Source organism: Tripterygium wilfordii, chromosome 15 (assembly GCF_013401445.1).
Source record: "Tripterygium wilfordii isolate XIE 37 chromosome 15, ASM1340144v1, whole genome shotgun sequence".
NCBI lineage: Eukaryota > Viridiplantae > Streptophyta > Magnoliopsida > Celastrales > Celastraceae > Tripterygium > Tripterygium wilfordii.
Window position 1 is genome coordinate 3,883,295 of NC_052246.1, and position 25,070 is coordinate 3,908,364.

A 25,070-nucleotide genomic window follows, 5' to 3' on the forward strand; every position below is an offset into this window, starting at 1 on the left:
TAATTTGTTTCCCGACTATAAACCCTATCCGTCATTGGCATCACGGTCGATTATCGTCGCCGGTAACGGATTCTCTGTTCCGTGTTCCTCAGGTATCCTCTCTGCTCGATCACTCCAGCAATCTCTCACAATTACTCCGATGGGTTCTTCCTGAGTGCCAGTGACGTCGTTCTTTCAATTTGTCCAATAGTTTTCTTTATCGCATCGTCGGTGGTTGATTTTGCGGGGGGTTTACAAATTTTGTGTCTGGTATTGTCCTTGTTGTTTTCTTCTTATTCTACGTGCTACCTTTACGATTACTTTCTCGAATTCTACTGTTGAATTCATGATGAAACATAGTTATTTTGTTTGAAAATTTTCAGGCATAAGTGTGGAGGTAACAGCAAGTGAATTTATAGTTTGGGTGAAATTAACAGAACAGAGTCCTTGACGGGGTGCCCGTCGTCGGAATCCATATACGATCACAAACTCTCTCTTGAAATGCTCGTGAGCTTCAAGATAAGTCGCTTTGTTTGAGTACAATTTTGAGAAATTGTGATCCATGGCAGCTTCTTCACCGGCCCTAGGGAACAACTCCATCGGCGCGCCGCCCAAGACCCTTCGGGGTCTCAACAAGCCCAAGTGTAGTCAGTGCGGCAATGTTGCTCGCTCCAGGTATTCCATCCTCACCCGCTGAATATGTACAACTGTGTATTTGTACAGATTATGAAAATTGGAGTGTGCATGCAGATTGTGGAGCATACATATACATTTACTTGCGTGTTAGCAAAAGTGATTCTGGGTGGGTCTTCAACTTAGTAGCGCAAAGACATACTTAAATCTGAACTAGAATGATTGATACCTGTCATTTTAGAGGCTTATTATGTTCACGATTATTATTGCACACAGTTTTTTACCCGGTAGCAACTCACTTATAGTGGCCTCCAACCTGATGGACTTCTCTTATGGATTAATGTGGCTTTTTACTTGCTTTTTTGTATTTGTTATGTGGAGAATAAACAATGAGTTCCACGTCCACCTTTTGGTGAAGTTCTTCATGGTAAATGGTTAGGGGATATGGGAAAGAAAGAAATTTTCGTTCCGAAGGAATAATTTCGTTGTTAGTAAATATGGGAAGGTAGAGGTGATGGATATGTTGGAGGACTGGGTTGGGGTTTACAAATCTTTTCAACTTGGTTGGATGGATTTAGCGACATTTTTTTTGGGTCTTCAGCGAAGGTTTTGTTTTTTGGCATGACATTCTTTAAAGGATTTGTTTTTCTATGTGTTTGTTCTTGTTGTTGACAAGAAAGGGGCAATAGCAATGCCATATGGACACCAATTTTTGTATGTAACTTGTAAGACTGAGATTGAATCAACAGAGGACTTATCCCCAATTGTTTTTAGGCCTAATGACTATCGAGACCTAGAAGATGTTAGGCAATGGTGACGGAACATATAAGAAATTTAGTGTTAGATGTTTTTGGGATTCTTTCGAGGAATGTACAATTATTCTTTTTCCTTGGAAATTTGTTTGGAAGGTCTGTGTCCCCAATTAGTCTTGAGGTATGCCTTTAAATCCCCCTTCTTTAGCTGTTGAAGGGAAAAAAATACCCAGAGTTCCCTTCCCTTAGATAACCTTTCCTTTATAACTTTGCCCCTCCCATCATTGCAATATTTTTTCCTTAAAATCTACATTTTGACTGTTAATGATTTATTTGGAGGTAGGCATTTTACTTTTGGACCAGTTAGAGCCTTAGAGGGCTATAAATCTTTGTAACTGCTCTCTTTCCCTCTTTGTATTTGGTCAGACATTTTAGTTTTGTTTGGTTCACACCAAAAAAAGCGGTTTTGGATGTCAAGTCTTGTGTCAACCAGAACTAGGGATTGTAGTTCCTGTCTACCAATATGATTTTTTTAAATATACTATTTAAATTGTTGTGATAGAAAGTAACTGATGTCCAAATAAAATGTAATGGGTAAGTGTGAATATGTGATACACATGTTAATAATTTGGGGGCGAGGGTAGCATTAGAGGAAGGAGAAATAAGGTAGTTTATGTATTTCGTTATCTAAAGTTAAAAAGGAAGGAATGGGAGGTTGCAAAGTTGGTGAATTTCTATCTCTTCTGGTCATTGAGTAAGTCACGTCACAAATTGACATCTTAAGCTTTCATGGCTTTGTTCATGGGTGTTCAGGTTGGATTTGGTTGGTGCAATTACGATTAATTTACAGAACTCTAATTTCTGTTAGTTCTCTGCTATGTTTAGCAAAGGAAGTCTGGCAGATGCCACTTTTCAGTTATACACTGGTGTTTTGTGTTGAAGTCTTGAACTTTGAGGCTTGAAATAGCATATAAACTATGTTACGCTTGTTTTTTTTATGAGTATATTGCACTTTTTACGTACCTTATTTATTATTACTGTTGATGGGATGTATGAGAAATGCTAGATGCTCCCACCTTGGCTGTCTTGAATTCTTGATGAACTGAATCGTGTCTGCAGGTGCCCATTTCACTGTTGCAAGAGTTGCTGCTCCAAACTAGAAAATCCATGTCCTATTCACGGTATGTACACTTTATTGACGTGCTTAAAACTGTACAGTGATTCAAGGGGTGATGCCATTTTAATGTGTCATCGTTTCATTAAATAGACACATGAAATCTCAGCACTCGGTATAGATGAACTTTTCAGTCTTATTAATCGTTTGATTATCAAATGCCGCATATCTCTGCTGGATTAAAATAACGATTTAATGTTGTTTGTGGTATGTTATTTTTCTGGAGGCTTGCCCTTGCGAGTTGCGACTAGTTTTTTTTTACTGTGGATATTGGCTCTTTCCTATTCCAGTTTGTTTAGACTTTAGATAGCATAATGTTAAAATCAGGCTTGTTAAGATGGCTTCTATTCCTTGGGCTTGTTGGTTGAAAGATGTTGCTCTATAATACTTGCAACTAGTCAAGCATATGTGCTTCCTCACCAACCTACCCTGCCCTCAAGGCAGGGGTTTGAATATCCTCATACCCCCTCCGGTGGCGTTAGTAAGAAAATAAGAACAGTTGCACAGTAAAAAATGTATATAATGTGCATCTGGGGGGCTTATATGGAGATCTATCTGCTTCTCTTTTTCAAGTTTTTATCACTGTCATTTGACATTGTTCTTTTGTCCATTGTGTTATCTTGTGTATTATTGATGCAGTTTTGAAAGCCAATGCAACATTTACTGACAAAACGCCAACTTCAAGCAGTCCTTTGTTTGAGCAGCCATCAACTGAAGCATCGTCTGCAGGGTATGTGTGCAATTTCTTTTATTATTTTAAAATGAATTGCACTCTGGATGTATTCCTTGGGATGGTGTAATGAATGTCAGATTTGTGTATTTCATGGACTTGTGTAATAAAAGTCAGATTTGGAAAAATCCAGTTGATCTCATCTATATCACAAACAATGTTGGAATTGTGAAGATAGCATAATCTAGAATTTTTGGATTTCATCCTCCTATGCTCCAACAGAATAAGCTGCGAGGATAAGTGTAATCCAATAAATGGGAAGTGTTTGTATCAATATCTCAATCTGAAGAGCAAAGTGATGGATGCATAGACGTAAAATGCCTGGCATTGTCTATGTTCACTGCCTTGAATGCATGAATATGTAGTGAACCAGAAAACCTCTCTGTAGCTCAGACATGACCACTAGATTCATTTTTATAGGCATGTCTGCTTGCATGTTAGATGGATCACTGATCATATAAGTTTATCTTCTACTTGGTAACTTCACAAAGTGTTTGTGTTAGAGTTTAGCAAGTAGAACCAAGAAATTTGGCTTCCAGATGTTGCATTAAGTGTAGCAGTAAGGGAAGGATATATGGCTGCAGCTGTAAACTCGGCGGCCTTGATTTTACTATGCAAGGTGGGTCTAATGAGGCCCAACTATGAGGAGGTTCACATGTATATAATTTGAGAATAGGACGTCAATGTCTGTCAAATTTTCTGATTCACTGCTACGGATGCTTCTAACAAAACTAAAATTTTATTTGATGTTCTGCCATCAACTTCATGAAGTGTCATGCATTCTTTAACATTTGGCTTGCTCAGTAGTATCTTTCCGAGGTGCTCAAGGTTAGTTTTTCTGTTTTGTTATTTCGAACTTTGATTTTTCTCACCCATCTGTAATGAGCCATGTTACAGGAATGCACTTAGAGTTGCATCACTTCGACAACTTTCCAGCAATTTTGCCCAATTTAACAATTTGCAAGTTCCGCTTCGTTCAAGGAAGCCATTGACTAAAAAGGTGCTTACGTAAAACTTACATACTCATTGATGTTTGTTAGACCATGAAACAATGGTTTATTCTGACATGAAGTGCTATTTCAGGATGCTGCAGCTATAAATGAGTGGAGATTCGCCAAGATAAAGGAGTACAAGGACAGGAACATTGAAATTGAAAATGAAGCTTTTGACCGGTACATGCAGAATATTAGTATGCTGGAGGAGGTATTTTCAGTTGAACCAATGTTAGAAGGGTCTCCTGAGGATGGATCCCCTTTACTTGACACTTCTGCCACTGAACATGAAGTTGAGAAGAAGTATTTAGGGCAGAAGTCGGAACTGAGATCAAGTACAATGAGAAGCGACAAGTTAAGGAGGAGGATTCAACAAATTGTTAATCAAGGGTTAAGGAAGCTTCAGGAATGTGAGATGAATGAGGAAGTTGACGACACAAACAACAAAAATGAACATGATAGAAAACCAAAAAAGATGAAAAGTTGGCGTGCGGAGAGGTTTACTGCCTTAAGTGAGCTCCTAGACAAGCTAGACAAAGCCCGAAGTAATGAGGATCTTAAGGCTTGCTTGGAGATGAAATCCCAACTCCCTGATCTGCTTGCAAAGTCCATGGAAACAGAAACCAAGGAGGATGCTGAGGTTCCGAAGAATGACTCTGGCAAAACTGGTTGGTCACCTAGGATAGAGGGAAAACTGTTCAGAGCAATAGAAATTGATCAGGAAACCCTTAACAGTGTCAATCGGCACTTCTCTTCCCTGGAGGAGATAGAAGATTTGTAAACTATGGTTATAACTACATGTTAAGCAGGGAATTAAATTGTAAACTTTTTTTTTTTTTTGGTATTTTTCAAGAAAAATGTCACTCATCTGTCAGTGTTTGCACCTGGTATCTAGCCACTGCACTGATGTTTGAAGTATCAAAACGATTGAGTGATTCTGGGTTTCTTTGTTTTTTTTTTTGAGGGTGGGTGGTGTAACATTGCATATGTATCCGGTTACTGCACTTGATGTTGATATTGGATCAGGACGGGTCAACATAAGAGGTAAAAATACTTGAATGGAATGACGCACGTTTGTGGGCTTTGTGGTGGACTATTAGGCCTCGAGCAAAAAGGGGAAAAAATAGCTCAGGTAAGTTAATACTTAGATCTTAAAAGAAAGCCCATTCAGGGACGTGATTTTCACATGGACGCCCTCCATTTACATGAAAGTTGGCAGCTTTGTGTTTTACTTCTATACCATTTGATAGCTTGAAGAACTACCCTTTTTGAAATGAAAAGTTTTTTAGTGGAATCCACTAACAGTAAGGAAAAAGAAGAAGGCAGGCATTGATTTGTTCAACAAAAATGGGCATATATATACCCAATTGTGTGAGAAAACAAAGCAAGAGAGAAATATCATTATGATGGGACAACTGAACAAACACTTATTGAACATTATATTTGTCTTTGAATCAAAGGTCATAACAATGGAGATTGGTACATATATTGTTGGCGTCCATGAAAAAGGGATTGTTTTAAATTGGGTTCTAAAAGGCATAATAATACCATTATGACAAAAGCAGCTCCATCTTCACTGAATTTGCCTCGTCTCTCTCAAGTCTCTTTTGAAAACAATATGCATTGTAGCTAGGTTTCTTAATGGGTTGGTGCTTTCTTGCTTTTATATATTACATTTATACATTTTCAGAACCCACACCACACCTTTCTTGGTGGATATTTATCAATCTGTGTAGTGTAGACTCTAGCTAGTCTATTATATATATGTGGCTCTACCCCCATTATCATAGGCTACTACTAGATTTCTCAATCAATTAAGTTTAATCATGACTCTTGTAATATGATTTAGTTTTATACTTTTATTATTAACAATAAAATATTTGGCCAACAAAGAATTTTAGTAAACACTTATCAATTAGGTTCTTGATAATGTTAAAAGAAGAAAAAAAATACCACATCGGCTAGACTTACTTCTAGTAAATATCAATTTTTTTTTGCTAAATAAACACATGTCAGCCAATTAATTACTACTATTCATTTCCTCAATAGACTTCCACATATCACATGCTTAGGGTCTGAACTTTTTGTTGATTCAAATCAAGTTAATTGATTTGTTTAACTAAACCAATGGACAATAATTATGTTGGAGATCATAATTTAGTAGCCAGAGATGAGAGAAAAGGCTAGGAATATATATTGTAGTGGGTGATCTACACAGAGACCCATCAAAAGATGAAAAATAAACAATGTCTAGTGTCAGTAGTGGTGACAATGAAGAATTTATAGGTCATCTGATTGGGAAGGGAAGAATCATTTTCTGTGATGTTTGGTTATAGTTATACACATATTGACATATACATATATATACAAATACACATTGTTCATTTTCCCAAAAAGTATCCTTCACTACATGTGTATGTACAGTATACATAGACAAGAATCATGGCTTGAGTATTGGTACTGTCTAGAATATTGATGTCTATTACAGTGCTAATTAAGGTGATGGACTCAACTGTGCAATGCCCACAGAAAGATCTCATAATCAGTCATCACAACTCATGATCATTGATTCAGTTAATATTTATTTGCACTGATATGCACACACTATATCTATATATTATGTTTTTGGTAAAAATAAACAAGACTTGCTAACCCCATAACTTGCTGTTTCCTAGGTTAAGCTAATCAACCCCTTAGATAGTCGTCTTTTATATACACACACACACACAATATATGATATATATATATATATATATGCGCGCTTATGAAGGCACATAATCAGCTTATCTGCTATTCTTAAAATTGTATCTTTCAATTGCATAATTATCACGGAATTAGCTATGTCCATTAATTCAAATGTCATCATCCAAACAAGAAAGGACCCCGAAATTTATTATTATTATTTTTTTTTCTATTGTTTCGTCAAATCTAGCTATCAACTTCAATAACCTCAAATAATTGAATTTGATTGAGTATAAGTGATATATTAATCAAATCGATAAACACTAACTAGATTATGTTCAAATTATTTTAGTTTAAAGTCGTTGCCTTGCTAATTAAGCAGCCGGCCGAGGCACTTACCGTTGATTTTTTATATAGGTTAATTATACTTTTTTTGTTAACCGATAATGACATCAGCTAAACTCACACAAATTTCTCACCTGACAATATGATAAGTTTGGTCAAAACCAACGTATGGTCACAAGGATATTGCCGATCGATATGGTTTGACCACTTGGTTACGTAGATCACCATTATAAGAAAATCAGCCGACTCAGAGATTTGATTATGACCTACTTGAATTCAATATTTGTTTCTTTCTCTACCCTTCTTCTTTTATTTATTTTTTATTTTTTAATTAATCAAACGACATAAGATGCCAAAGATTGCAATAATAATGGACCCTTTTGAAAAAGAAAATAGGCACCATGTGTTTTTAGTGCATACACCCCACTTGGGCTGAGCAGACCTAATCCAACTAAAGCTAATTAATTATCCTAAGAAAATATATAGACAAAGCTGGTCATCATTTGCTTCTACTCCTAAACCACCATTTATGAAAGCGATCACAATTAATTATATATGCTTAATATTATTCTAATTAATTATTATCTTTACAACCAAGAAAACCTACCTCCAAGGTGTATGAAAAAGTACATATAATCCACAATGATCAAGCCAAAATTATGTATGCTTAAATATTATTATTCTAATTATTATTTGCAACCAAGAAAACCTACCTTCAAGGTGTATGAAGAAGTCCACAATGGTTATTAAGCCAAAATTATTTATTGAACATTAATTAAGATAAGTATAACTTAATTGAAATGTTAGATATATATATATGGTCATCTAATTAAAGGAGCAATGGAGTGGGTTCAAAGTTTGATACAAATGTACAATTGAACAAAAAACAAAATGGAGAATTACGAGTAACTCAGATGACACTCATATGTGTGGTATCTTATAAAGTTGTTGAGTTTCAACGTTCTCATCCCATCTCTTGTATTAAAAAGAAAAAAAAAATAAAATGGAGGGTTGAATTAAATAATCATTGATATTTTTGTCCCAAAGTCACATGAAGAGCACGTGATCTGTCTGATTTCAGTTGTCGCAAAACAGAGCGTTGCAAGAGCAACAGCCAACACGTGTATATACCGCTGTAGACGTGGTGAAAGATTGGGGCCCATCAAGCCCAATTAATGTGGCTGTTTCAATGGGTTCGGTACAAGTTTGGTCATATAAGTTTAGCCCAAATATCATTCCAGTGGGCCCAGGCCCGTTTCATGTTTTAGTCAAACCGCCTTTTTCCCAACTTGTTTTGTCCTTTTATTACAAAAGGAAATTACAGAAAGTGAATAATAAAAGAAATTTAAAAAACAATAAAGGGAAGACGAACCCACTATTCCTTCTATTGTTTTCAATTATAATTTGGACTTGTTTTGCTTTTCTTTGCTAACCAAATTTTTTTTTGTTGGAACCAGTGGTTTTTGACAAGAAAAGGTTTTTTTTTCCCTTTTTAAATTTACTAAAAAGTAATATTTTTGTGGATATATTAATACATATAACAAGTACTGTATCAGACCAACGAGAGGTGATATAGTTGACAATCGACTAGGTTAGGTATATGTGTCAAAAGTTTGATTCCAACTACAAACATATTTGTCTCTGTTATTTTTTTTTAAAAAAAAAAAAACAAGTACCCTATCAGTATGTGGTGAAATTATTGGGATGTGGTTACATATATTATTACCCATGTCAGAGAGATTTTCGATTTGTCATGTCTTACGTGAATTACTGATGGAATTGATGAACATATGAGTAGGACTTTACTTAGTTTTGGACTATCAATGATTTTCACATAAAAAAGTGAATTTGAAATACAAAAAAAGTAATAAAATGCTACTAACTTTAGATTTAGATTTAGATATATGGTCAAAGATTTTAGGTAATTAAATGATGAACGTATTGTCTAGCTAACCAAATTTCACAGCTTTTTTTATGAAAATTTTCACAGTTGATATGTGCCATCACCACCTAAAAAATTAGGTGATAATATATATATATATATGAATATGAGACGGTTGAAGTAGTAGCCAGGCATATAATTAGCTGCAAAGCAATTGATTATTGATGCATGTCACTTCCCACCTCAACATTATATTAATTAATACTTAATTTGTAGGTCATGCTATTCGGATTAATTATGACCTCTTTATCTCTATATGTACAAGGTAAAGTGAATCTATGACTTACCAATATAGTTGGTCAAGGGATTGGACCTTCTGGTAGGTTGGATCTTGTCCTTCGATTCTTTTTTCTCTTCTTTCGTATTTCAGTCTTCAGTTAGAAGGCTTATCTTGTATCTTTGATTTAATCTTAATAAAATCTTAGATTTGTCTAAAAAAAATGACTTACCAATATATAAATACATACACACAAATATAGGTCAGAAAACGAGAGAGAGGGGGGGTCGAAACTTTAAAACGAATACGAATCATGCATGTGATCATAAGAAGTTGGAAAAAAAGGAAAGAAAAAGGAAGATGAAGATTATTGCAGAATTAGCGGGTTTGAAAAAAACTAAGAAAGTGGAAACATTGTCTACAACCCCCCACTCAATTACTTAATAGCTCCTTGACCTTGAACCAAAAGATTGGAAAAAGATTATAGTAAAAAATCTATCCATCCATGCGTGTGTGACCCGGTGAACCGACCCCACTAAATTATTTTGTTCATACACACACATATATATATATATATATATATAATTTCATTTTGACTCTAATCATCTTTTATATTTCTTAATGTTTACATTAATTGGAATATAAGAAGTCTAAAACTAAAAGGTCAAATCCAGATAAAATAGGCATTACTTAGTTATCCACGTTCACTTACCTTTTATTATCTTATCTCTTCACCTTAGGCCTTAGCCCATTAGTCGGATTAGTGATACTACTGAGTTAGCCTTAGCCAATAACCAATTAGGTGATATTTGTTACTTAAATATTTGTAGGAAGTGAGGAGTATATAGTAATTAGATCCAATAGTAAGTAAGCTTATCAATTTTCATATCTAATTTATTTAATTTGAATTCATTGTTTATTTGTCTAAATTCATAGGGTTTTTTTTTATGTTTATAGTTCTTGTCATGGTCACTTCGTAATTAGATCCAATAGTAAGTAAGCTTATCAATTTTCATATCTAATTTATTTAATTTGAATTCATTGTTTATTTGTCTAAATTCATAGGGTTTTTTTTTTTATGTTTATAGTTCTTGTTATGCTCACTTCGTCAATAGTTGGTTATTTTTTGTTGTTTTCCATACTCTTGAAGATGTGATTAATAAATAATTCAAAAAATTCCGGGGAGCGATGCCCCCAAACCCCCCACAAAAACTTTTCACACCCGAAATAATTTTAAATAGTTTAGAGATCCGATCTCATATGCTGAAGAGGTTGGGCCCGCGCTGGTGTGTACATAAATACGTGTTTATATTTTAAGTTTTAACTAGTGGATGAAGAGAAGAGTGAGAGAGGTGATTCGAAATGGGGATATGTGCCAAAGAAAAAACCAAGTGTTGGTACGCAATAATGGGTCAAGACTACTCTCAATAGAGAAGCAACAAGAAAGCAAACCAACGTGGAGGGAAAGAAAAGAAAACACAACTCACTGACTCACTCACAATTATAAACCCTAAACCCCACACACACATTTTTATACACTTCAAGAGAAGTGTTTTGTTGTGTTGTGGAGTGGGTACGGTGTACCAATAAAGAGACTTTTCTCTCAACCGTACCTTTAATTGTTGATAATAATAATATTGTTGGTTGAGAAGGTGAATATATATACATAGGGAGAGAGAGAGAGGGAGGGGTGCTATTTGACCCAACACATTATATACCCACTTCCCCAAACAGTTACTCAAATCCACGATGATTGAATATAAATCTTTTTGTTCAAGTTTCTTCGCGTGCTCTCCTTTATTTATATAAATTCTCTCAAGAACATAAAATAAGGATAATTTTTTGATCATTGATTTAAGTTTAATGACAAGTGAAACTCATATGTTATAAATTAATAGTAAACAAATTGTACTTATTTTATGTTTTTTTTTTAATATTTTATGACACAAAGTTTATTTTATGTGTTTACTTTATGTCTTTATAAGAGAATATATATGTATAGCTACACGCACGCAGGACGTGTAAGGTGAAAGTTAGATGGTTCCAATCTTTTCCTATTAACAGTAAGAGCATCCACATGTGAAAAAAACTAATTAATCAAAAGAGCATCCACATAATTCTAAGCTAGATTTGAAAGTTCAAGTCTTTATCTTTCTTTCTTGACATAATGCAAAAGTTTGGTATCTTAAAGGTTAAGAAAGAGATGAAGAAAGAGTTTTGTATCTTAAACTTAAGGAGCATCTAGGAATTCATAACATAAATTAGAAATATACAAGTTTTTGGAGATACAAAGTGCATGCATGGACACATAATCTTTAAAAAAAAAAAAACACTTTGTTTTGGTGTTTAATCGCTTGATAATGTGCCAAGTGGCAACAAAATCCGACATTCAAAGGTTATTTAAATTTAGTTTTATTTGATGAAAGCATCTAATTAATTAAATACTTAGCCTACCGATAGATATGTCAAAGCAAACACCTAGCTATACGTGTACATATATCAGGATCATGCATTGACATTAACTTGTGATAATTTGGCAACTCAAATTTGGTTGATTACACAGTACTATGACCATACATTGAAAATGAAATGATAAGACTTTGCTTTTGAACTGGCACCCTCTTTTGTTTTCACCACCAACTTATGGATGTCTTACTCTTCAAATCTCTCTCTTTTGCATCACAATTTTGAATGCAAAGTATTTAAAACTCTCCCATCATATCATATATATATATATATATATATATGCTAATACAAATTAACCAAACTTTTCGTTTATATATATATATATATATAACCTCATGATTAGCCTCCATTGGATGATTTGATATATATGTGCGTGCGTGTGTATATGTATGTATGTATGAGGATATGCTATTGCTTATTCCAAACAAATTGACCTAACAAGATCGACCAATAAATATATCTAGATGGAGAGAGAGAGAGAGAATGTGATTTTTAATTTCATCTTCTTTTTTTTTATCTCTTCACTTTTTAACATGGAAGTTCTGCCGGAGATGCCATGATGATCTCGATGTAGTGTTATATATATAGATAGATGGTACAAAGATAAAGTTATGAGTGAGTTGTTCACTTGTTTGTTTGGAAGCTTTGACGGATTCTATATAGCAAGAAAAAGAAAGCGGTAAGAATATAACTCATGACAGAGAAAGAGAGAGACTGTGTTTGCTTTGTTTCGTTGTTTGTTATTTATTTCATGTGTGTATCTGACGCGTGAATGTAATTATTGTGGCCTCTGTCTCTCTCTTCTCTCTCGTTTTCCTAGCTAGAGAGGGATCGAGAGAAAGTGATGCAAAGAAGAAGAGAGGGAAACACAGAGAGAGAGAGAGAGAGTATATGTAATTATTGTAATTATATCGCTTACACTGCCTACCATAAGAGGCAACCATAAATTCCAAGTCCATTCTTCAAGAACACAACAAAACATAGAGATGCCTCAATTATTTAATTATAAAAACATGCATGCTGCAATCTCCATGCATGTATGCCTACATACATGATACACTGATACTTGTATATCTTTTTAGTTTTTATAGATTATATAGAAATTTATATAAATGTATATATATATATATATTGGATAAGGGATATCTAGAGTTTTCAACATCTATTATAGTGGCATCTAACTTTCTCCATACATTACACGCAAATACATACAAACAATCCGATCAATTCTAGAGATTTTGTTTTCATAACTAATTTTCCAGCTAACAATTTTATGAGTTATTGGGGGCTGCTGTAAGTCCATTATCGCCTCGAATAAATTTTTTAAAAATTTCAAAAAAATTATATTTGTATTTTATCGTTTATACGAATCTAACGTTGTATCATTTGTTCTAAACAAAAATCAAATTCAACATAAAAAAGATATAATAATTATGAACAGTTAGATATAAATAATCAAAAAAATATACGGTTAGATTCGTTAAACAAAATACTACATATATATAATTTTTTTTATTAATTTTAAAAATACAATAAATTATCAAAATTGTTACAGCGGGGGCTGCTGCAATTTGATGTATAACAACCTCCAATAACTCCAATTTCATTCAACATTCAAAAGGAAATGCTATGATTGATCGATTAATTTAGTGTAGACAACAGTAAATCCTTTTGCTTTCAATAAATTTAATTTATATAATTAACTAATTGGATTTTGTACCGAATTACAATAGACCATCTTTTTTCGTGAGGGATGAGTCAAATTTGTCTACTAAATTAAAGAAACAACCTTTTTTTTTAATGTAATTTCTCTCACACTACTCTAAATGGAATATCCAAATCTAAAGAGCAAAAAGGAGGATGCTTTGTTGCAATAATTATAGTAATTACATATATTCCAGCCTTTCTTTTATATAATTTCTCTCACACTCTAAATGGAATATCCAAATATAAAGAGCAAAAAGGAGGAAGCTTTGTTGCAATGATTATAATAATTACATCTATTCCATTGGCGATGGCACCTTAGAAAAGAGAAGATTGAGAAGCTTCATTTACTTGTATTCAACAAGTCAACATATGTACATATTACATAAATATATATATATATATATATTGCAAATCAATATATAGTAATTGGTCCCCCATTGTTGAGAGATTATTGAAAGCTAAAGGAATATCAATTCATACACAAACATATTGCCATTAATAATTATGAGAGGGAACATTTTTTGGCTTGTGAGTGTGGACAGAACAAATTGAGTTGGTCATGGGTCGTGGCTCGTGTTCTCTAATACAACCATGTACTTTCTATATATATATATATGACATAATCGTTTGTTTTAATTTCCGACAATGTTCACTCATTAATTAATGCTCTCATAATAATCTTCAACCTTAGGAATTCTTTATATATAGAAATCCCATCAAAGTTTGACAAAAGATTTCCAATTATTTCATGGTCGACTACTCAAATATATATAACTTGTTAGGTTGTGAACAAGCTAGAGGATTTTCAATAAAAATTTCTTGAGTTATTTTGAATGTGCACATCTGATCTATAGATTGCTACTTTTGGTGTATGAAATCACGGAGAATATTTTTCCTCTCTTTTTTTCTTTCTTCAAATTAATTATGTACTTTCAATTTATTTATGTAGGACCTAATTAACAGTACCCTCAATTAATTCTCACCGATTGTACACTACATCATCTTCTAGAAGTAGGTGTCAACCCCAAAAAAAAAAAATTAAAAGCTGAAATTCATAATTTATATGTCGCGCCACATGTAGGTAGTTAAAAAGAAAATTTAGTATTAAGAAAAAAAAATAAAATAAAAATCTATATAATTTATAATGTAAGTGTGTTTGGACTCTATAAAGTATAAACATATATATATATATATATATAATGATATTTACTTAATTATAATTCTAAATTTCTAATAGGGGTATTTGTAATAGTTCTTATTATTAATTACTGTGATATTAGGGACCACTAGTTTTCAGTATTTATTTCTTTTGTTCTTAAGTTGCTCTCTTTCTCATCATGGTGTCTAAAATGACCTATTTTTGTTTCTCTTTTTTCAGAAAAAAATTGTTTATATTTGAATTCTTTTTTTCGATCCGTTGTTCATTATTAACAATGAAAAACCAAGCTTGTTTTTTGGAAAATCATTTCACAACCTTCTTCTTCTTTTTTTGTAAATATATATCCAAATATCTCATCTTTCCAATCTCAATCTCAATTGAATATTCAAATATTTTATTTATGTAGGCTAATGAGTTTTTTTTTTCCTCTCTCTCTAATGGAAAAATAGGACCAACTTTATGCTATTTACCGTCAAGCAAAGAATAATACTCATAAATGTCAAACTCAGTAGTCACACAACCCCCACTCACAATCACAAGATATGAAGGGATTTGGCATACCCAGATTTTGTTCATTAAATATTAAATAATTTAAAAAAGAAACTGACCATATATAATATAGATGGGCCGTAGATGGCTCCAAAATAGTGACCCGCAATGAATGAGAGGGGTGGGGGGGTTTGCAGAGTTAGTTTTGATTCTCTTACAGAAGCAAATACAAAGACGACCCACCACCACCCCCCACACTCTGCTGTTGCTTCTTCATTACCTCTCAATCTGATGTACCTGCAGGCTGCAGCTTTTCTTCTTTCAATTTTTGTCTCTGCCTCTTGTACGTTGTGACTTACTAATTTATCATAACCAGGAGAAAAAGAACAGATACCAAAGTACTTGTCCCCTCATAAATTGCGTTACCAACACTTCCCAACCCCCCCCCCCCCCCCCCCCCCCGATCTACTCACATTATTAAAGATATATATTAGTAATTAATTTTAATTAGTGATGACGCCATAATTGGATTAGATATATATCTTGATTTTAATTTGAATAAAAAAATTCGGATTTGTTGAAAAATAATAAACTTTGTTTGGTAACCGAGAATGACGTCATAAAAGTTTGTCATTTGAACATCCGATGATAAGCCCATTCGTACATAAGTTTCTCACTTGATGATAAGATATACAAGTTGGGATAAAGTCTAGCAAGTGATAACAAAAGAATTGCTCCCAGTGGAAATCGAATTCAGAAACTTATGAATTCACACAGTTTGATCCCATAGAGATTCACCGCTACATTATCACCCAAATGATTCGAAAAATAATGAACTTCTATCAGTATTTGTACCATACTATCAAATGGACAATGTACTAATTAACCCACCAAACCAAAAGATGGCAAACGTATAAGGTAATACTTAGCGACATATATATGTGTGCTTAGCTTAATTGGTTTGTATTATTAGGTAATAGGTACACCAAGTCTTCCACAAAGAATATAAGGATCCATCACCTCCACTAGGCCTCCATTTCCCCATCATTTGTTAGCTCATATTAAGTCCATGAACTTATGGGATAATGTATTATAATTTGCTTAAAATATTAAAGTTGATTTATATGATTATGATGAGCTCTAGATAGCTAGGTTAGCACCAAATTAATCCACCTTAATTTGGTTCCACTTTCTCATCAAATCATGTAGTGCTTTGTTTTCTATATGAAAGATGTATATGAGCTTCTTTTTTGACAAATTCCCCATTTAATCAGTCATTAAGTTATAACTGATATGGATTGACTTGTTAGATATGCATGGTAACAATAATGCACCAAAAAAGGAAGCCAAATACTAAATATATACAATTTTTTTTTTTGAAAAGATTCTAACACTTGCGGGTTGAGATTAATTAGGGTTGGTTAGGAGTGCTTTTGGTGTGAAGAAAAAGCACAATCAATGAAGCAGTGGGTAAACTATAGAAGGAATGGTTCTGGTTGAGTTGTGCAATAAATAAATAAATAAATAAATAAATAAATATAAATATATATATATATATATATATATATATATAACGAACAATAATACTAACAAACTCCAAGAAAAAAAATAGGGAAAAATTAATAGGGAAAAAGAAGAGAAAGTAGGATGGGAAAACCTAGAAATGATAAAAGGCAAGGTGTACGTGGTGTGGGTCAAGGAAATGGTTGGATTAGGTTTAAAGGAATTAAAGTTGGTTGTGTCTTCCGTTCTTCAACCAGAGAAAATTCGCCTCATTTCATGACACACTTTGGAAAATAATGGCTCCAATTTTTATCCAATCAAATTCACTAATTAAAATACATTTTAGATTTTATTTTGATATTAAAGGCATATTATATATATTATTTCAAAACTTGCCAAGCCAAATTTATTTAATTAGTTGTTCACGAACCTTGAATAAGTTAACATATTTTCTTAGTTGATTCAAATTGTCAATTGAAAGCTACAATGACCAACTTGAGGATCCAATTCAAATGTTCTAACTTTAAAAAAAGAAGAAGAAGAAGAGAGGGTGACCATGACTAGGCACATTTGTTTACTTTATATGATTCAATTGTTTAATTGTGTTGTTGTGGGAACTTGGGATCAAAGATATTTCTTTTTGTTTGTTAAGTAAGCATGGATAGGGACTCGAATTTGGATAGCACCAAATCGAGTATTTGATTCAACCACCTCGGTTGAGGGATTTGGGATGAGTTTTTACCCTCAATTACAAAAAGAGTAGGTTATTCTAGTGAGGTTTAAGTTTTGATAATCAAATTAATTAATCTATTGGTACGCCAAAATTGCCCAACAATACAAATATTTTGTTGTTTTACGAAATGTAGTACTAGCACGAGATGAAAGGGTAGACAAACTTTTATATACAAAAAATAAATAAATAAATATATATATAAATTGATGGTTTTGAAACAAACAAGCTAGACAGCTACTTATTCTACCCGTACAAAACTACAAATTAATAAATATATAAGATATATGACGTTTGTTTGGCCCCCAAAAGAAAAGACAAGATGTTGATTGATGAAGTTTCTACTCAATTACCTTCACCATTAAGGCATTAATCCATGGCCCAATCCCCAAGCATAAGTTACTTTTTTTTCTTTCTTTTTGATAATTCTGATTAATTTTATTGAGGAAGAAGACATACATATAACAAGCAAAGACCATACTACATCGTTTACTCAGACCCAGAGCAAACCTTCAAAACCAAAGAGTTGAGAAACCCTCTAAACAGGACCACATATACAAGAGATTTCCATAAAGTCTTATATTAGCTTTTGAATACTCTCATTACATGCATGCATGGATATTTTGTATTAATTGACTCCAAATATTTACACATTGTAAAGATTGTGTATATTACTTTGGTGACCACAAGTTCGAATCTCCCTTTCCCGTTTAAAAAAAAAAAAAAAACCTTAATTAAAAGTTACTTTTACAAATGAGTGAAATTACAATCATCCTTTAATATAGAATTTAGCAATTTACCCAATTTTTTTTGGTAAATCCCAGCGTATAGGGAATATAATTATATAATTAAATTAAATATAAATCTTCTGAAAGTATTAATTTCATGTACTTGCACATATTTTCGCTTGAATTTCTAGCTAGCTCAGATGTTCTAAAACATTCATCATCAACCAAACAATAATTAATGTAAAAGTCATTAGATTCTTATTGCTTTCTCTTGGTCCATCGACTTCTAGATTGCACCAAACTATATATATATATATATGCAGCGACCCAGCTGTAACCAACTAAGCTAATAAGTTTCGATTAATTAAACTTGTAAAAGTAAAACTAAGTTAGGCAATTCTGTCTGCTGATTCAATTGATACAGGTGGTCAATTAAAACAATATGGGTTCACACACCCCATCACATTATTCGTCACCTTGTCCAAAGTCTTATTTTCGTTCGATCTCGAAAGGACCATTTCATGAGCTCTAGTTGTGTGTCCTTTTTCTTTTCGGTTTTGAAATATATATATATATATATATGAGAATTATCGAGTAAAGGACGTTTGCTTTTAAGAATCTAATTAAATAATTGAGATTAAAATTGATTTAGGGTTTACGAGTTAGAATTAAGTGTTTAGGTAACAAAGAAGTTCTGGTTTGGATGATAAAGTTGATTATGCTAATTCCTTTAAATGCGGGAGGTCGCAAATTTAACTTTCACACCCATCAGTTTTGACGTTATTTCATGCACCAACTTTGGCCCGGTATTAACTGTCGCTTGAATAAAGCTAACTGGATTGGCTGCATGAGTTTAGAACTAGCTCAATTGTCCGATGAGTATGTTGGATTTGAAAACTCTCGATTATCAAATTTTTTTTTTTAGATTTTAGGGTTTAGGATTGTTACCAATAACTAAAATATGGGCATCATCATATGTTTGTATATATATGAATATATTTACACATATTTCAAACATAACAATTGCAATTTGCAAATTAGAATGACAATTTGTGAAGAAAACGATGAGAGAGAGGGTTACGAAGCACATACATGATACATCATATATGCCGCCGAGGGATGTAACATACGATGTGATTAAAGAAGTGGGACCTAAAAAACAAAGACAATTTTGTTTGATGCCATTTTACAATTTACAATTTACAGTTTACAAGCACTCTCTCTCTTTCTCTTTTCTTTTTTTTTTTTAATAAAATTTTCTTATTGGTTATTCTCTTTCTTTGGCTCTTTGCCACCCCTATATTAATTAGGCATCATTTTTCATGTATGCAGGTCTGCGTGGCATCTTTTTTTTTTTTTTTTCTGTTTTAATTTTACTTTATTTTTTTCGAATAAAACATGGAATTATATACTAATTAAAGGCATATACTTAAAACCGAACAAGAAAACGTTTTTAGTTTGTTTGATAATTACAAAATTGCAATAAAGCTTATTTAGCTTTAGTATTAATTAAACACGTGCTTGAATTAATTTTCACCGGATTTTTTTTATTATTTATTCTTAATTACTAACATGAATTGAAACTCCAAAATTAATTAATTTTGTGATTTATGGTTATTTTTTTAATTAATTTTGTTCTCAAGCGAACGTTTTATGGGATTTGAACTATTCTGGAGAGCTCTTCTCCGAATTATAAATGCTTGATTAATTAATCCAAAAATTATCATCCTTATCAGTTTCTCTATCAAATTAAAAATCAGTTTTTATTCAAATTTATTATAATTTTTCAGTAACAAAATTTAATTTATCTTTTTTGATCAAAAATTTAAAATATTCGGCTTTAAATTCTCTATAATCGGATAATTATTATTGTTTCAACTTTAAAAGAAAACCCCAATTTCGAAGGTTAATAACAATTCAATAGTTAGTTTTTCTTTTTCCAAAAAATATAGAATTCAAAATTCTTGAGCCCATAAATTGTGCTTCTTGACAAAATTTTCAGCCATTTAAAATGGAGTAAACATGGGCATTATAATATATATATATATATATATATAATTATAATTATACACAGTCAGTCAAATATCATATCAGTCTTGCATTGCTAAAAATCAGTTAATTTTATATATTGAATATTTCTTGTACCCCTAAATATAGGGGGCTAGAATAGTCATTTTGACCTAGTATGATGCATAAATCAAGAAATATTGCTAGAAAGAAAAAGAAAGACTCAGCTTGCAGCCATTCAATTAGGTGGGAATTGTAGGTTGTGATCTCTTCTCTATTTTCTAAGATAAGGAATGGAAACAAAAAGGGAAGAAAGCAACTGGTGGGTGTATGGATCAGCAAAAATAAAAAATAAAAAAAAATCCCAAAATATTAAATTAATTAAAAATTTTGCATTAATTTATGTGGATAACAGTTTGAAAACGTATAGGTATTAGCATATCCTCTATCTAGAACAGGCGTGATTCTCACTTTTCATCGATTCTTCCAAACAAACTTTTTTTTTTTTTAAATGTATACATTGATTTAATTTTTTTAAAATTAAAAGTGTCCATTTTGAGTGCTAATTAATCGTAAAACATGCATATCCTATTATAATTATAGGTTGATAAGAATGACTTGTGTTCGATGTGAAGACAAAAAAGTTTGTAATTAGTTTCTTGAAACAGAAAAAGGAAATTCGAACCCTGATTATCGAGTGATACATATCATTCTTATCACTTTAATTGATGGCTCGGGTATGACTTTATAATTATTTGATCCCTAAAACTAAACCACGAAAAACCATATTCGTGATAACACCTACAAATTTGTTGGTTCACATCTATAAATTCAAACTCTCTAGATTTATCTTTTTAAGTAAAAACTAGATATCTAATTTTAATTGAGAATAATAAATACAAAAAATAGGAGAGAGTGAGAAGAAGTGGGCAAAGGTGGGAAGAGACGCATGGGTCAAATACAAACAATCCCAGCGGCAGAGACCTGCCCTTACATATATATTATCACCAACGCCATTGATTTATTTTTTATTTTATATATATAATAAAACAATATATATTTATATATATAAATATTAAATATAAGGTAGGGTACGTTGTGTTGTGTAGATAACAAACACGAGACTCTGCCCCAAGAAAAAGCCAACCCTCCACACGCGGCGAAGAAGAGAAAGCAAAGCCAACAAACAAAACAAAGAAAGAGAGAACGAACGAAAGAGCAGAATAAGGCGTCTCTCCCTTGGACTGATTCGTTTCAATCGCATCTCTCCCCTCTTAAATTTCTCTCCCTCTCTCTACTCTCTCTCTCTCTCTCTCTCTCTCTCTCTCTCTCTCTCTCTATATCAAGATATATATATATATATATATAAATTCACAACAACAAAGCACAAGGAAGGAAGGAAGCCAGAGAAGAAAAGATAAGGCAGGGCATATGAATGGAAAAAAAAAAGTTAGGTGAAGAACAAAGAATATGATTATGATGATGACAAGGAAGACTAGTATTATTTCTTGATCATCAACAAGGGGCTTGTTTTGTGGTGGCATATCAAGTTTCTCTTCTATAGTGCCTGCCTGCGATACGCCTTGGCTTCTGGTTCATGCTTCTTTTGTGTTAGGCCTTCACATTGCTCCATATCCTCCCCTTATTTTGCTCATCTTTGGCACATAAACAACCTCCCAGTTAAGGCCTCTCACTTTTTGATTAATTCCTCGCATCTCCATTAATGGCCGTCCAAGCTCAATACCCCTCAAACGTCCTTCTCTTAAACAGGTTTAATTACTTTCCTTTCTCATCTAGCTTTTCCTTTCTCTCTGTTTTTTATTATTCTGTTATCTGTTCACTTTATCTGATTTTTGTTCTCTGTCGTTTCATATTGTGCAGAAACGAACAAGAACCGAATGATTATTCATTGCAACCGCAGCCAGGAGGATTTCTTGATCAATCTCACATGTTTTTCAACAATGGAGGTAATTAATTAGTTTGTATTTTCTGTTCATACATATCCATCTATATTTGGCACCCCAATTGCCGTCGAAATAGACCAAAACAGAGGTCCAAATTTGATGAGGATGTAATCTAAGATTACTCGTGTTTATCAACAGCAACTAATCCACGCAAAAGAGAGAGAGAAGTAGCAACACCCAGTACTGGGATCACGGCACCGATCAACACATACACTATGCAACAACAAACCCAACCTCTTCGGTTAATCGACCTCTCACAGCTTCACAATCACCCACAACAAAATATTGTCTCCACTGGCCTCCGCTTATCTTCTGGTGACCAACGACAGCAACAGCTACAACAAAATCACCATTACCAACAACAGCACCAGCAGCAACAACAGAATTTCGCATGTCAATCACCTGGCGGCGGCTTATTGTCTTCAGTATCAGAAGATTTGGCAATGCAAATCAAACGACAGCGAGACGAAATAGACCAATTTTTGCAAGCCCAGGTAATGATTTTACGTCTATTCAATTGGGCTTCTCTTTAACTTCGATAAGCTTTATTTCATTGGGATAATGGAGCCGATGATTTTTGTACAGGGAGAGCAACTGAGGCGCACATTAGCCGAGAAACAGCAGAGGCACTACCGTGAGCTGCTGGGCGCGGCAGAGGAATCCATAACCAGGAGACTGAGAGAGAAGGAGGGCGAAGTGGAGAAGGCCGCGCGTAGGAACGCCGAGTTGGAGGCACGCGCAACGCAACTTAGCGTTGAGGCTCAGGTTTGGCAGGCAAAGGCTAGGGCACAGGAGGCCACGGCGGCATCTTTGCAGGCGCAGCTTCAGCAAGCGATAATAAGCGGGGGAGTCACTCCGGATAGCAAGAGAGGGGAGGACGGGACGGGATGCGCTGTGGGCGTGGAGGGCAAGGCGGAGGACGCCGAGTCGGCTTACATAGACCCGGAACGAGTCACCGTGTCCGGCCCGAGTTGCAAGGCGTGCCGAAAACGAATCGCGTCGGTAGTGCTGCTGCCGTGTCGGCACCTTTGTCTCTGTACAGAATGCGACAAAGTGGCACATGCTTGCCCACTTTGCCTCTCCGTGAGAAATTCCAGTGTTGAAGTGTTTCTGTCTTAAGGCCCAAGCCCAATGCAGGGGAGCCCAAGGCCCAGAAACCCACCAATGACTAAACATGCATGGTAAAAAGAAGAAAAAAAGTATATAAAAATTTGAGGGTATTAAATAATAAAATGTTTAAAATAAAATTTTAATTTTAATTTTTGGTGCTTTTATTGGGTGAAGATGTTGTCTAGTAGCTCAACAATGACTCAGTTTTCTTTCTTTCTTTTCTTCATTTTTTGGATACCCTTTTGGAGTGAAGTAACCTAGAGGTAATGTACATGACCTAATGGATAGAGGCATTTTCTTTTCTTTTCTTTTTTGTGATGAAACTTAATTAATATATAAATTCTTTTATTTGATGATTGTTGCCCCCTTGTTATATGATATTGCTCATTGTCCATGATAAAGTGCTAATGAGGTATTTTCTGCTAATTAATTTTCATTAGGTTTTCTTTTTTTCACAAAGATGTTTCTATTTCCAAATTTGATTAGGAATAAATTATACCTGACAGAATTTTTCCACTATTTACATTTAAAACTATATTGTTTTTTAAAAACAAAAAAAAAAAAAAAAAGGTATGTAAAGTTTAGGATTGTATTGTACATTTTTTTTTTTTTTGAGTACAAGTACAAACACAATATACGACACACCACCAGATCAAGCCTCTGAAAGTACAGGTGTCAACAGGCCCCACGCAGGAGGCACAAATCAAGCCCACGCAGGGGCAGACGAAGCCCACACACCTCCTTGTAAATATTCGGAGGAGGTGAGACTAGAACCCATGACCTCAGTCAGGGACATGCAAAGTCATTGCCACTCAACCAATGGCTCATTTGCGGATTGTATTGTACATTAAACAATTATTAACTTACCAAGTGCATATTTTTGGTATTTTTCGTACCCTGTTTCTTAAATATTTTATTCCTAGTAATTTGCAAGATGCAAATTTAGTGTAAATCAGTTGATTTGTTTTAAAAAAAATGGCATTTGCTTCATTCAGTTATGCTCAGTCAATGCAGAAAATTACATGCTGCATGTATAGGCTCTTGAGTGCAAGTTATGGAGTTCAAAATAGTCCTATAATCTTTAAATGGTAAATGTTGAGTAATTTGTATTTTGCCCAAATTATTCACATAAGTCTTTTTTTTCCTTTCCCATATATTATTCACTTAAATCTTTTTCTTTTTACCTTTTTTGTTCAGAAGAACATAGCATGAATAGAGATAGAAGGCTGTGCTTTGGAAAGCATGATCCATGGCTTTCTTCTCTGGTATGGAATTAGTCCTTAAATGGGTGTAGTTTTGTTACAGCATAAAGTTATCCCATTTTGACCTCCTCTTGTGGTATTACTGTATATTGGTGGAATGTTGGATGGGGGTAGTTTAGGTATTCTGCATTCTTGTTTGTACAAATAAAAAAAATAAAAAATAACTCAGCCAGATTTTTCTGCTTCACAGAGAAGGCATAAAACAGTGATTTTAAAGAAAGTGATATTACTTGATTTGGTCAGCATTCAACATCTGAAACAAGTTTTGTCCAAAAACTTTTGACTACCAGTAGCAACGTTGAGTAGATTTCTCTAGGGCCATGACCACAATTAGCTGGAAAGAAAGTTTGAATATATATTATATTATATGTACATACATATACATATATATATATATATATGTGATTAGATTACAATCACAAATTCACAATATGTATTATTACATATTTCTGCAGAGCAGTAATAAAGAAGCACCCAATTATAATCAAAAGCAATGTCA

At 33.5% G+C, this 25,070-nt stretch overlaps 2 protein-coding genes across 4 annotated transcripts in view; both read left to right on the top strand.

Annotated features, from left to right (window-relative positions):
- The window catches only part of LOC120015937, a 31,531-nt gene extending 26,325 nt beyond the window's left edge, over positions 1 to 5,206 (top strand). The window contains exons 1-6 of one of the 3 annotated variants that reach the window (XM_038868450.1): positions 22 to 249; positions 363 to 654; positions 2,484 to 2,545; positions 3,178 to 3,268; positions 4,166 to 4,268; positions 4,352 to 5,206. In XM_038868450.1, coding sequence (XP_038724378.1) covers positions 542 to 654; positions 2,484 to 2,545; positions 3,178 to 3,268; positions 4,166 to 4,268; positions 4,352 to 5,041 — 1,059 coding nt within the window. In that variant the 5' untranslated portion in view covers positions 22 to 249; positions 363 to 541 and the 3' untranslated portion in view covers positions 5,042 to 5,206. Of the gene's footprint in view, positions 1 to 21; positions 250 to 362; positions 655 to 2,483; positions 2,546 to 3,177; positions 3,269 to 4,165; positions 4,269 to 4,351 lie in introns of those variants that run through there. The other 2 variants (XM_038868451.1, XM_038868452.1) reach the window with 2 other exon arrangements.
- Positions 5,207 to 21,351: 16,145 nt separating this feature from the next.
- LOC120017211 (BOI-related E3 ubiquitin-protein ligase 1-like) lies at positions 21,352 to 23,611 on the top strand. The gene is made up of 4 exons (XM_038870357.1): positions 21,352 to 22,005; positions 22,117 to 22,202; positions 22,338 to 22,693; positions 22,785 to 23,611. Exons 1-4 carry the CDS (start codon positions 21,959 to 21,961, stop codon positions 23,316 to 23,318), a joined length of 1,023 nt encoding a protein of 340 aa, XP_038726285.1. The 5' UTR covers positions 21,352 to 21,958; the 3' UTR covers positions 23,319 to 23,611.
- The last annotated feature ends 1,459 nt before the right edge of the window (positions 23,612 to 25,070 follow it).